Source organism: Equus przewalskii, chromosome 10 (genome assembly GCF_037783145.1).
Source record: "Equus przewalskii isolate Varuska chromosome 10, EquPr2, whole genome shotgun sequence".
Lineage (NCBI taxonomy): Eukaryota > Metazoa > Chordata > Mammalia > Perissodactyla > Equidae > Equus > Equus przewalskii.
The window spans coordinates 57889106-57904027 of NC_091840.1; the positions used below are offsets into that span (position 1 = coordinate 57889106).

Below are 14922 nucleotides of genomic sequence, written 5' to 3' on the forward strand. Positions count from 1 at the left end.
GGACAAAAAATTTTTTTTACCATCTGATGATAAATTTGCTTAATATTGGTGTTCTTCTATGGGCAGGCAATTCTCATTTGCTTAAGCATCTCACTGCCACTCCTCAGTTTACATGACACCAAACTTATAATTCTCCTCACTGTTTGTGGTTTTCCCTTCTTCCCATCCCTCACCCCCTAATCTCTTATCATCCCAGCTGATCTACAGGCAATTTCATTTGCTCCAATGGCTTTAATCCTCCTACATACTAAGGATGCCAAATCTGTTATTTTCCCATTACCCAATTCTCCTCCTTTGCAAACAGTGCTAGTGTTGGGGATCAGAATTTGCCACCCCAAAATGTGCCTCTTTGATTAAGACAAGAGACTTTGAAAGAATCTTTGAAAGAATCTTTGAACTCGCCCCTAACTTCCTAAAAGAATTTAAGATAGAAGGCCTGTCCCCAGGACAGGCCATCACCATAGATAACTCTGAGCTCAGTAGAGTGGTAGCCTGGGAGGGTCCTTGCTAAGCCTATTCTCATCAAAGCTCTGTTTACCAAACATTTGCTTTTCCATGTCCATGTAAATTGCCTTCCTCCCCTTTGAAGTCCCAAACCACTACCCCCAACACCCTCCTTTGTCTTTAGCTGAAGATGGTATCTAAGGTGGTGGCTTTAGCCATCCTGGTGAGTTACTCAGCTTTCCTGGGTTTCTCCCATGTATACACGTTATAAAGCTTTGTTTGATTTTCTCCTGCTATTCTGTCGCATGTCAATTTAATTCTTCGACCAACCAGAAGGACCTAGAAGGTAGAGGAATTGTCTTCCTCCCCTACACTAGCTAATCTTTATCTACCTAGATATCTATGCTTATGTCTATTATCCCAAATTTTCTCTGTTCCCTGAAATTATGCCATTTCAACCTCTTAAATAGGATTCAAATTCATCCCATCATCTTCATCTTAGATGCTGTACTCTAAATTAAGACATTCTCCTTTTACCAGGACCAATGCAATAAACTAACTGGTCTATAGTCTTAATTTCTTCAATCCATTCTATCATCAGAATCATTGGAGTGTTCATTCTAAAGTGCAAAACTGATCATCTGTCTCCACTATTCACAGTGTATGTTTCTGCGTGATGTCATGAAGCTTCAAACACGAAGAGATGCATGTTCTGCCAAGGCTATTTTATTCACAGCTCACCTAAACTACCCCACTCCCCTTTCCATTGGAATTGGGGAGGGGAAAGCAGCTAACAAAGCAGATGTTGAAATGAAAAAGGAAACGCAGGGAGAGTGACTCAGCTCATGGACAATGCATGGAGATAATTTAAGCTTAACAACCCACTGGATTTTTCTCACCCAAGTGGTCTTAGGGCCATTAATAGCTTCTTCCCACCCCCAGGTTCTGCTGTGGATCTTCTAAAGGTGCTAGGCAGTTTTCCAGATGCTACCCATAGAACCTATTCTGTCTTTCTGGTCTGTTTTCCTTTCTTTACCTCTGCTTAACCTATCTTTTGTTCTTTGCTATAATTTGACACTTGAAATACATCTCCTTGCTCTGCATCCTAAGAAGTTTGATACCTAGGCCCCAGCCTAGGCCAATCCTGGAGGCCTTCACTAACCTAACTGAACAAAAAATACAAGCCTATGTGGGGTATGAAGCATACAAGCTTTGCAAGACAGCCAGACAAAATAAGCATTCTTCCCGACCTATAGCCATTCCCAGCACTCTTCTGCTGAAAATACTAGATATTAGCTTTCCCAGTAACTAGTAGCTACTACAGTGGTTGGTAAGGTGGTAGAGGCTGTGGTGGAGGTGAGCCACGCAAGGCAGGAGACCTGAGAGAAGGTCTGCTGGGGACTTCTGGTTTTAATCCGTAAGATAAAGTGACGTGCAGAAGAAAAATACTCCCCTTACTGGCAGGACACAAGTGTATCTGCACACGACATCTGGAACTGTTGAGAAATCACCTTGTCATCTTGAGGCGAAGCATATTGACATGGCGAAGAAGCAGTTGCATAGAAAGATGGAAAGGACTTGAGTTTTTGATGATGTTATTGAGCCCCCCTGGAACCATCTTGATTCTGGATGACTTTATACGTGAGAGGACAAATCTCACTGTTCACGCCACCTAGGTGGATCTCAGCATATCCAGCACTCATTTGTAATTTTTTTTCTTTTTTGCAGAGAAAGATTCACCTTGAGCTAAAATCAGTGCCAATCTTCCTCTTTTTTTTCTTCTCTCTCCCCAAAGCCCCAGTGCATGGTTGTATATCCTAGTTGTAAGTCCTTCTAGTTCTTCTATGTGAGCCACCACCATAGCATGACACCTGATAGACAGGTGGTGTGGTTCTGCAGCCAGGAAATGAACCTGGGCCACTGCAGCAGTGAGAGCACTGAACTTCAACCACTAGACCATCACGGCTGGCTCTCATTTGCAATTTATTAGACTCACCCATGTCTTGCTATACCAGTAACTCCCTTCCTTCATCTAATAATGCACTTGTTCTAATCTTCTAAAGTAAAAAAGAAACAAAAACCAACTGAGACTAAGTTTGCTGGAATGATGTAGAAAATAAGAATAAATAAGTGGTGGGTGAGGCAGTGTGTACCTTCTTTGTGTAGAGACATGGCAACCTCTACCTTGGCAGCTCTTCCCTGGTCCTTAGCTGTGGACCTTGGATCTAGATAACAGAAACCACTTAGTAGACCAGTGAGCTGCATGTTTGTCACAGACTTCCCTTGTATGCCCCAGAATATAAGGTCCACTGTTTAAGTAAAGTTACCAGTTCATCTTAGAAATTGGTTAGTGTTTACCCAATTGTAGGAAAACTGTCCAAACGGGCCTCAGCTCCTGGACAGTGTCTGAAAATTAAGATATAACTACATATAGACTATAGTAAAGATATAATTTCTTTCTCTAGTACTCCTGTCCTGTAAAAATAGCAGATCAAGTTTTGGTTTTGGAATTACTACTTTGGCTTTTCTATATACATATCTAGGGCGATCAGTTCTTTTCTTCTCTGCCTATACTTGAAGGAACTGGTATCTTCATGATGTTTTAAGTTGTATCATTTCATTCTTGCATATTACTCGATAATAGAAAAGGAAAACCTCAAGAAAGGAAGCAAGCACAAACTAAACTAAAATAAATCCCAAAAGCTATGTTGCTGGTAAGGAGTAGATTTTTAAGCCCCAAAGCTCATAACCCTCACAAACTTCAGTCGCTGTTAATATAGATCTCGGATTTTTAAAAAATCCAATACGCAGGTCAGTAACAATAGAAGAAAACATATTTTATATGCCAGAAAACAGTAGGAAAAAAGGCATGTGGTATGGTAATTGAAATTTTTTTATTACAAAAATTTTTAGACAAACAGAAAAGTTAAAAGAATAGAATTAACACTCTTGGACCTTTCACCGAGATTCAAATTATTAACATTTTGCCATTTTAGCTTGATCTATATAGGTATGTATTTTTTCTCAATCATTTTCAAGTAAATTTCCCACATCATGATCACATTTAGCCTTGGTTTTCAACATCTGCTTTTCTGAGTATGTTAAACAAAAATCTTTTTCAATCTGTTTTATGAAATCCTTAAAAAGATTATAGAAGAAAATAATTATGTTCATATTGTTAGAAAGCAAGACTTTCAGTGTAAGAGAAAAAGAGATTGAATTGTAAAAAATCAAAGACATTAAACAAAATCCTTGAAATATTAACTCTGAATTGTAATCATTAGTATCTCGATATTTTTTCCTTAAAAAAAATACATATATACTAGCTCTGTCCACTATAAAGGTCAAGTAACAACGAGACAAAATAACACTGCAGCAATGAACACTCCTAGAACCCTGGTTATGGTCTCCACACATCACAGCCTAAGAGAAACCAAGGCTCCTTTGAGGAACAGCTGATTCTAGGATTGGGGCAGGACAGTATACAGGATGGTGCTGGAAAATCCATTTGTCCTTGACAACAAGGGAATCCTAAAAGACTAAAGAGGTCATATCAAAAGGACATATGAAGCAACACGAAGAGGCTCAATGGCCAAAGATGGGACAATTGGAGTATCAAAGAAAATAAGGACTGAAATGGAAACACCGAACACATTAAACACATAAGTTCTAATGAAATAAAAAATGTGCCCTCCTCCATCCAAGAAACAAACAAACAATTGATTACCACCAGAGGTATGTACGCATCAACTCCTTATTCTGAAAACGGCAATTAAAGTGAAAGAATTGGGGGCCGGCCCAGTGGCGCAGTGATTAAGTGTGCACATTCCGCTTTGGCAGCCCGGGGTTCACCAGTTTGGATCCCAGGTGCAGACATGGCATGGCTTAGCAAGCCATGCTGTAGTAGGCGTCCCACACATAAAGTGGAGGAAGATGGGCATGGATGTTAGCTCAGGGCCAGTCTTCCTCGGCAAAAAAAAAAAAAAAAGGGAAAGAATTGAGCATTTATTCTTTTTGGATCAAATTTTATATCAGGTAACTGAACAGTCCCAGTTGATAGGGAAAGTTCTGCTTTACAGAATTACAGCTAACACATTTAGAATACACGAGACATTTAGAAATGCACCACTTTACAGCTTCTAGTTAATTAATGATTCAGGCAATCATGAAAACATTACATGAAATGTTGATGTGGGTCTTTAAAATGAAAAGAGCAGCCATTGCCATGTGAACTCACTGATCAATTGTAAAATTACTATAAGTGAGACAATCAGATAGTATGTGTCTCCTGGAATGATGTAATATGAAGTATATAGTACAGCTTATGCAGTATTCTTTTCCCCGAAAGTTACAGTTAATTTCCAGTTTGCAAGAAATATGGACAATAGAATGACAACTTAGATAATACCACGATGAAGCAGACAGACAAATCCAGAATGCAGGACATTCTATATGATCTCAGTTTTTTCAATAATCAATAACATGGTGGGGGTGGGGGGAAGGGACAGTTCAATGCAGAATATAAACCAACTATAACATGTGAACCTTGTGTAGATCCTGATTTGAACAAACCATCTGTAAAAAGATATTTTTGAGCTCCTTGAGAAATTTCGATATTGATATGGACTGGCTGTTGGAGGACATCAAGGAATTGCTGTTACTATTAATTTTGTTAGATGTGATGATAAAGGCATTGTGGCTATATGCAAAAAATGTCCCTCTTCTTTTTTTTTGGTGGGGGTTGAGATTAGCCCTGGGCTAACATCCACTGCCAATCCTCCTATTTTTTGCTGAGGAAGATTGGCCCTGAGCTAACATCCATGCTCATCTTCCTCTACTTTATATGTGGGACGCCTACCACAGCATGGCTTTCCAACTGGTGCCATGTCTGCACCTGGGATCTGAACTGGCAAACCCCGGGCTGCCGAAGCAGAACATGCGTACTTAACCACTGCACCACTGCACAGTATGGCTTGATAAGTGGTGTGTAGGTCTGCACCTGGGATCCGAACCAGTGAACCCCAGGTGGCTGAAGCACAGTGTGTGAACTTAACTGCTGTGCCACCAGGCCGGCCCCTCAAAAATGTTTTTTTAAAACAGTGTTATTTAAAAACAAATGTGAGGGGCCGGCTCCGTGGCCGAGTGGTTAAGTTCACACGCTCCGCTGTGGCGGCCCAGGGTTCGGATCCTGGGCACGGACATGGCACTGCTGGTCAGGCCACGTTGAGACGGCGTCCCACATCCCACAACTAGAAGGACATGCAACTAAGATATAAAACTGTGTACAGTGGGGGTTTGGGGAGATAAAGCAGAAAAAAAAAAATATTGGCAACAGTTGTTAGCCCAGGTGCCAATTCTTAAAAAAAAAAAAAAGGAAGATTGGCAACAGTTGTTAGCCCAGGTGCCAATCTTTAAAAAAACAAAAAAAACAAATGTGAAACTATTTTAAGTTGATTTCTCAAAATAAGATGTTCTTATCTACTCACATTAGTGTTTTGTGTCATTTAAGTGTACCGCTGCATGTTTACTGCCAATGAATTTCTACGTTGTTATAAGATAAATTACCTGTTGTCAATAATCCTTACACTGGAGGGTGGAATCCCCAAAACATCACAGCTCTGCAAAAGTTCTTTCTTACGAATCTCCCCTTGATTGTAGTAATTTCCTGAGGATAACAAATATATAGCGGTAGATTTCTTTAACAATAGAGATCTATCTATTCACTCATTCTTATCTCATCTTGTTTCCTAAAGGGTTTGAGCTACCTGAAAAATTCGTGGTTATGATAAAAAGTTGATGAAAATGTAACACTGAGGTTACTATCAGATAAGAAGATTGCCAGCAGCACAGTTACCAGAATCACCACTTAATTCTTCCCCATCTCTGTATCTGTCAGTCAGTCTGCATTTCAGTCACATGCTGCAGACAGCATGGTATGTCGCCCAGAGCACTGGGTTTGGAGTTAAGCAGATTTAAGGATTGACCCTTGTATAACAGCTCAGAACAAGTTGGGTATCTGGGCACACTATTAGCTTGGGCCCTTTTATATTGATAGTCCTCAAATATTTGTTAAACATTTACTTAAAGAGGCTGCTACTCCTGACTATTACAGGAAAATGTGCAGGCATCATATAGGAAAATATTCTCCTTTGGAGTTTAGCAATCGGCTATCTCAGCATGACCTGGGGGATCTCGATTGTATCAGCATTCCGAATAGCTTAGGTATTCTTTATTTTTCCAATACGCATACTATACCTCCTAAGAATAGTTCTGGTAAGTATACCTCTGTATCCTTATAAATAAGATAGAGTGAAGTCTTGGTACCATTTAAATTGCACTCATCATAAGCAAGTGTCTAGCTAATGCACCCCTTAATTCAACTTTCCAGTAGATAATTGCATGTGTGATTTGTGCCAGGTACTTAACTATCCTGAACTCCAGTTTCTCCAACGGTAAAGTGGGGATAGCCGTCATCTCATAAGGCTTTCCTGAGGGTTCCATGAGCTAATAGATATGAAAGCACCCAGTTGAGCACTCAGCATTTCTCTTTCCTTGACTTCTTTATCTTGACATTCTCCCTCCTCTTCTTCCTTTTGTCCTGAATTACAATTCATCTTCATTGTCCAGATAAAATGGCATTTCCTCTGGGAAGCCTTCTCCTATTTTCCCTGGCAAGTATTCACTTCCAGCATTCTGCTTAATAAGTATGAACTTTTCTTCATGATCAGATTATTAATTTCTAAATGTCATTGACCTTGAAAGTCATGGTCTTATTCAACTTTGTGTCATCCTGGTGCCCAGTACACTGCATGCACTCATGAAGGGTGGAAAAAGAGGCTCGCTTCCTGTTTCAGATAACTAACTCAGAGAAAAACTCTCACGTGAAACCTTTCAACTTTGGCAGGGGTACTAGTTCGGAACTGTTTGAACCCAGACAGGAGACAGTCATTACACTGTATTCAACAAAGGGACTAACTGTAAAAAGACTCCAGATAACAGATTTAATTTTGCATTGTCCTCATCACAACTTTTTGAGTTATCTTCTTTTTTCAAAGTCAGATAGAAACTGTAGTCGATTTTGTGATGGACATCATATTTTAGGTTCCTCTCAAATCCATACATGTACTATCTCCCACTTTGTTCCAAAGATACTTGATCTTTGGTGATAAAGACTCTACTGTACACTAGTGATACAATTCTTAAGTTCACAGGGTATCAACGTCATGACTATGGTTGTCAGAAACTGCTTAGAATTGAGGCTAATGTGTTTATGGAGCCAGCTTTATTGCTTTGTGTGATTAAGGAATTTGAAATAAGTTAGGGAGTCAAAGGCAGAGACAATTTTAAATATTTTTACTAAGTTTGGTGAATATGTAGCCACCTCAACAGAATAAATGACTGAGATTCTTCAGCAGCTCTTAACTGACACACTCTAGAATGGTGTCAAAGTAGGGTGGGCACACCCTGGGATATACAAGATAATCTGTGGCTGGCCTGGTGGCGTGGTGGTTAAGTTCATGTACTCTGCTTTGGCGGCCTGGGGTTTGCAGGTTTGGATCTTGGGCGTGGACCTACACACCACTTGTCAAGCCATGCTGTGGTGGGGTGTCACATACAAAATAGAGGAGGACTGGCACAGATTGGCTCAGGGACAATCTTCCTCAAGCAAAAAGAGGAAGATTGGCAACAGATGTTGGCTCAGGGCCAATCTTCCTCACTCCCCCGCCCCCCAAAAAAAACAAAAAGAAAAGAAAGAAAAACACAAGATAATCTATTGGGGTGGAAGAAAAGCCTTAGAATTTTCCCTCTTAATCTTTTTATCTAGTCCTTTATAAAAGTCAACTTTTATGAATGTTTTATAATGGTTAGTTGATAATAGTTCAGTGGTCCATGTACTTAATACAATTACAAATAAAGATACATATAACAGGAGTATATGCTCAAAATTTTTTACCAACAGGAAAATGTGACCAAAAAAAGTTTAGAGATCTTTATTCTAGAAAACAGAAAATGAGATTACTGTAGATTTATTTTTATAGAACTACAGTATGTGTGTGTATAAAAGCTCATGCATAATTGTATGCTTAATGAAGTCTTCCATCTTCTGATAACTTACACTTCTCAGTAATAACTAGCAATCACAATGACATTTAATAGAAATTAAAGCCACTTTGTAAAGGCCCAAATTTGTACACCACAATGTTTAAAGGTAGAAATTTTACTTTACTTAAAAAATTTTTTAATTTATTTATTCTAAATAGATAAAAGATTTACACGGTTAAAAATCTTGGGCCGGCCTGGTGGCGCAGTGGTTAAGTGTGCACATTCTGCTTCAGTGGCCCAGGGTTTGCCGGTTCAGATCCTGGGTGCGGACATGGCATGGTTTGGCAGGCCATGCTGTGGCAGGAGTCCCACATATAAAGTAGAGGAAGATGGGCATGGATGTTAGCTCAGGGCCAGTCTTCCTCAGCAAAAAGAGGAGGATTGGCAGCAGATGTTAGCTCAGGGCTAATCTTCCTCAAAAAAACCCACAAAAATCAAAAGGACCAAAGCCATTTATAGCAAAAAAAAAAAAAAAAAAGCCTCTCTCCCACTCCGTTACCCAGTTCCCCATCTTGAAAGTTTTAATTTGTCAGAATGAGAAGTAGATTGGGAATCAAGGCATCATGGTGCTAATACCTAGCCTTTTATGAACTTCATGCAGCTGAAGAAATTCCTTAAGTTCCTGGGTTTCAGGAATGACAGCAAGGTTTTTCCTTGAACATGACCAAGCTAATTCTAAAATGTACTTGGAAGAATAAAAGGTTAACATTTTCCCCAACTATAAAATGGGGGAGTTTAGGTTCTGTACCAGTTAGGGTATATCCAGGAAAACAGAAACCATATCAAATATTTACATCAATAAGAATTTATGCAAAGAATCTGATACATAACTGATGGAGGATTTGAGGGCCAAACGGGGAACAGTGAAGAGATCCAGAGATTGGCAACAGCAAGAAGTAACTACCAATTCCAAGTTGGAGAGAGAAAAGAAGCAAGCAGCGTTACTGGAGAAGATAAAAGGAAGCTGAATCAAGAAAGCTGGACACTCTTTCATTAGAATGTGTCCAGAGAACCCAGTTGGAGAAATCATGACTTAAAATGAAGCCAGAATTAAAAAAATGGGTAAAAGGACTTGAATAGACATTTCTCCAAAGACAGACAGATGGCCAATAAGCACATGAAAAGATGCTAAATATCATTAGTCATTAGGGAAATGCAAGACAAAACCACAATGAGATGTCATTTCACACCTCCTAGGATGGCTATAGTAAAAAACAAAAAACAAACAAATGGAAAATTACAAGTGTAGGGCAAGGATGTGGAGAAACTGGAACCCTTGTACCTTACTGCTAGGAACGTAAAATGGTGCAGCTGCTGTGGAAAACAGTTTGGTGATTCCTCAAAAATTAAACATAGAGTTACCATATAACTCAGCAATTCTCTCCTAGGTGTATACTCAAAAGAACCGAAAACAGGGATTCAAATGGATACTTGTATGCCCATGTTCATAGCAGCATAATTCACAGTAGCCAAAAAACAGAAACAATCCAAGCATCCAAAAATAGACTGGTGGATGAACAAAACGTGGTATATACAATGCGGGTATTATTCAGCTTTAAAAAGGAATGAAGTTCTGGTACATGCTACAACATAGATGAACTGTGAAAACATTATATTAATTAAAATATGAAACATAAATGGACAATTATTGTATGACTTCATTTATATGAAGTACCTAGAATAGTCAAATTTATAGACAGAATGTATAGCAGTGGATCCCAGGGGCTGGGAGGACGAATGAATAGGGAGTTATTGCCTAATAGGTGGGATTTCTGCATGGGATGATGAAAAAAGTTCTGGAAATAGATAATGGTGATGGTTACATAACATTGTGAATGTACTTAAGGCCACTCACTGAATTGAATACTTAAAAACGGTTAAAATGTAAATTTCATCTTATGCCTATTTTATCACAATAAAAAATATAAAAAAGAAATTAGATTTGCATTGAATAAGTATCTTTCACTTATGAGTTATTACTGTAAAACAGAAATTATATCTTTAAAATTGGTAAAACAATTTTGTAAAAGATCATTAAAATAAACAATTCTTAAAAAATACTGAGCATGTACCTATGCAGCCAAGATCCAGGAAGACTGCCATGGAGCCGGCCCCATGGCAGAGTGGTCAGGTTTGCATGCTCTGCTTCAGCAGCCTGGGGTTTGCTGGTTCAGATCTTGGGTGTGGACCTAGCACCGCTCATCAAGTCATGCTTTGGTGGCATCCCACATAGAAGAACTAGAATGACCTGCAACTAGGATATACAACTATGTACTGGGGCTTTGGGAAGAAAAAAAAATAGAGGAAGATTGGCAACAGATGTTCACTCAGGGCCAATCTTCCTCACCAGAAAAAAAAAAGAAAAGAAAAGAAAAGAAAAAGAAACACTGCCATATGCTATTATCAACCAATATATCCATACTTGTAAGACCTGTATTTTTTTCATTATTCCCAAAAGGAGCACATTAATACTGACCTTTACTAATGGAAACACTACTTTCCATTAGTTTCTCTGATCTGTGACTTACAGGTGGTCATTAACAAGGCCAAACATATGGGTAACTGTCTTTTTCTGAAATGACAGACATATTTGTATCAGATGGAATGAGAAGTATGCACTGCATGAGAACAGTGTCCAAGTCATTGCAATGAGCAGTTCCAACAAGTATTTCCAATACGAAGCTCTGTAAAATGCATTATATTTTGTTGATTATTCCCATTCTATACTTCATCAGGTTAGTCCTACCACGTTTTCTTTCTTTTTCACACTTGCATCTTTCCTTTTCACTAGTCACAGTCTTTGTCACTGGGGAACTTCTCTTTGGTTTCTGACATGATCTCCTCCCTAAGATTTATTAGCATTTCTTGCGTGGTTTCTCATAGTTTAAGAAAGTCCTTTATTTTTACTCTTAAAACTCTAACTCATTAAATAAACAAAAGCTCTGAAAAGCATGTAACATTCTTCAATTAAGTCAATACTCAGCAAGACAAAAAACTTTCTTTTTTAGGGGGAGAAAGATTGGCCTTGAGCTAAGATCTGTTGCCAATCTTCCTCTTTCTGCTCGAGGAAGACTGTCACTGAACTATCATCTGTGCCAATTTTCCTCTATTTTGTGTGTGGGACACTACCACAGCATGGCTTGAAGAGTAGTATGTGTAGGTCCACGCTGGGATCCGAACCCGTGAACCCCAAGCCATTGAAGCAGAGCATGTGATCTTACCCACTACACTACCTGGGCAGCCCCAAGACAAATATTTTTACAAACACTTATACATCATGTTAGGTTCAAAATAGGGGTGTGTATAAAGTTACCTGGCATATAAATTCTAAGCTTAATTATAAAAAAAGTAAGTAAATACATACTTAGAAATACACAAAACTCTTACAAATAGTTAACTTGCCAGTGAACACATCAGCATCAATATTTATAAATAGGCATTGTTTTCAGTTAGTCCATGGATGCCTATGTACTCTTTGGTTGGCACGATCATATGGAAATCCTATCAACCTAAACCTTAGAGAAAAGTACCTAAGTATTTATATATATATTTACAAAATAGCACCAGAGATATGTAACCTTTGAGTCATGTTCTAAAGCTTCTATAACTCCCTTAAAGAAACATAATTCACATTTTTAAATGTTACTAATTTAGTCCATTCTTACTAGGATGCAGTCAATACAGTCAATACATAAGATATTTTTTTAGGGGCTGGCCCAGCGACGCAGCAGTTAAGTTCGCACGTTCTACTTCGGCAGCCCAGGGTTTGCCAGTTCAGATCCTGGTTTCGGGCATGGCACCAGTACTTGGCAAGCCATGCTATGGTAGGCGTCCCACATATAAAGTAGAGGAAGATGGGCACGGATGTTAGCTCAGGGCCAGTCTTCCTCAGCAAAAAGAGGAGGATTGGCAGCAGATGTTAGCTCAGAGCTAATCTTCCTCAAAAAGAAAAAAAAAAGGTATTTTTTTAGAAATCTCAAATGTATTAACCAGAAAGAATAGTGTTAGACAGATGAGACTAATAATTTTGAGCTGGATTTAAACTTGTGTGTCAATAAGGAAAACTTTGAAGAATTATTCATGATTAAAGAGCAATATTAAAAATAACCTGATTAAGTTCTGTTTTAGGAAATACGGTGAATCAGATGTCTGCAGAAACCCTCTTAGCATAGAATACCTGAACATGTGAAACGTACGGCTGAACTAGCAGGAAAGCAAGGGCTCTCTTTGGAGGTCTGAGACAATATGTAAGCATGAATCCAGACAGGTAGGGTGGAGCTGAAGCCAGGGCGCCTTGAGAGTGTCTGCCTATGCCTGCCAGCCTAAAGTCAGGGCAGGAGGAGATAAAGCTCGGGCACAAATAAGGAGACCTCCACACAAACAGAGGACCTTCAAAAGGCAATAACTACAGTAGGTAGGTACAGTAGGTAGGAAAAAAGCACCCTAAACAGAGAAGTTGGGCTACATCTCTGCCTCAGACTGGGTTCTAGTGAAAGGAAAATAAAAATGTCACTTCCTAAGAATTGTTAACTACACATTCACCTTCGCTTGGTGTGGCGCGTCGTATTTTCCAAAAACAGCTTCAGCAATATTTCTAGTTCCACATGTAGTTCTAGAACCTTGATCCTTCCTAGAAAGAGGTGGAGTCCATTTCTCTCCTTGAACCTGCATGTAACTTGTGCCTGCCTTGACAAACAGAATGCAGTGAAAGCGATACTGTGTGATTTCCAAGGCTAGTCCATAGAAGGCAACGTGGCTAACCCTAGCACAGGCTTTCTCTCAGGATATTTGCCCAGGAACCCAGCACTAGGCTGTGAGGCAGCCCAAGCTACATGGATTTAACATTTGCGGCTGTTCTGGTTGACATTTCTAGCTAAGTCCGGTGATTCCAGTCCCCAGGCTTAGGGTTCTCCAGCTGAGGTATAGACAACCTGTGTCGTGGGGCATAGACAACTGTGCTGTGTGAAACCATAAGAGGATAAAGTATTATTATTGTTTTAAGACACTATGTTTTGAGAGAATTTGTTACACAGCACTAGACAACTAATGCACTTGGGCTTGGACCCTTAATTTGCACTACCCCTGTGGCTTGAAAAATCTCAAATCTCAAATTTTAGTTTAGAGCTATCTGTGATGGGTAGTGCCCTTTGCTGCTTGGCTGAAGCAAAAGTAAATCATTAAAATACTGCAAATATGGTTCCAAGAAACATGTGCTTACAAAAAACCCCACAAAATACACAGGGAAACAAGTCACATAAAATGAGTTACTCAAAGAGCAGAATCAGACACACAGACTACAGAAACTGTAATTATCAGAACAGATCTAAGAGTTTAATATATTTAAACAAATAAAAAAGAATATCAACTATGAGAAAGTAACAAGAGACTATAATATTTGCAAAAAGAACCTCTTACTATGAGAAACAGATTAAAGGATAATATTACTAACCATCTCAACACACATAAGACTTTTGTTATGAAGATATTAAGACATTAAAGAAGGCCAATATAAATGAGGAGACACCATAAAATCATAGATGGAAAAACTATATATTGTAAATATGTCAATTTTACCTGTATTGATTAATAAAGTCAGTGAAATTCCAATAAAAATGCCAGCAAGCTTTTTCCTTAACTATTTCTGAATGTATTTGCTCTTCCAAAGCTCAAAAACAGCAAACACACCCTGAAGAACAACAAATCAGAGGGCTGGCCACACCAGATACTAGTGCTATAAAACCCGTAGTAATTAAGACAGCATGATAGCTGGCACAGGCTCATCAAACTGACTGAAAGAAGAGTGTATAGGTGAGAAATACACGGAAGTCTGATATGTGAGAGGTGGCAGCGCAGTCTGGAGGGGAAAGGAGGGGCTGAATTGGTTTTCCTGACTCCAATCTTTCCCTCCAAATGATTCTCCTTATTGCCACTAGAATGAGCTTTCTAAAACACAGAACTGGTTGTGTTAATTCTCCACCAAATGTACTCAATAATACCCTCCTATCTACGATAGCTTTCTCTCATATGATACTAACAGGTATTTCAGTGGTTACATAAATTGGAGAAGTGCTGGACTAAACAAAGTTAAATAGGATTTTTTACTGTAAGACTTCCCAAAGATATTGATATTCTAATAAAGACTGTGAACCTCTAAATGGGAGATAGCATATCTGGCTAATATCCCCAAACTTGTCAGGCCAAGGCATTTTTTTAAAATATCAGCTTGATGAACTAGTGGTTCTTGGAACATACCCTGGGGATCAAAATAGGTATTTCCTTAATTAACTGACTTAGCATACAAGGCAATCTGGGAGGCAGATTGGGTGTAATTGTTGAGAAAGGGCAGAGCCACAGGGACCTGGCTTCTCTACATTC

The 14922-nt window shown here is 39.0% G+C and overlaps 1 protein-coding gene across 1 annotated transcript in view; it reads right to left on the reverse strand.

The window, feature by feature from the left end:
- The window catches only part of PIGL (phosphatidylinositol glycan anchor biosynthesis class L), an 84446-nt gene that overhangs the window by 65645 nt on the left and 3879 nt on the right, over nucleotides 1–14922 (reverse strand). The window contains exon 2 of the mRNA XM_070563528.1: nucleotides 6010–6109. Coding sequence (XP_070419629.1) covers nucleotides 6010–6109 — 100 coding nt within the window. The remainder of the gene's footprint in view (nucleotides 1–6009; nucleotides 6110–14922) is intronic.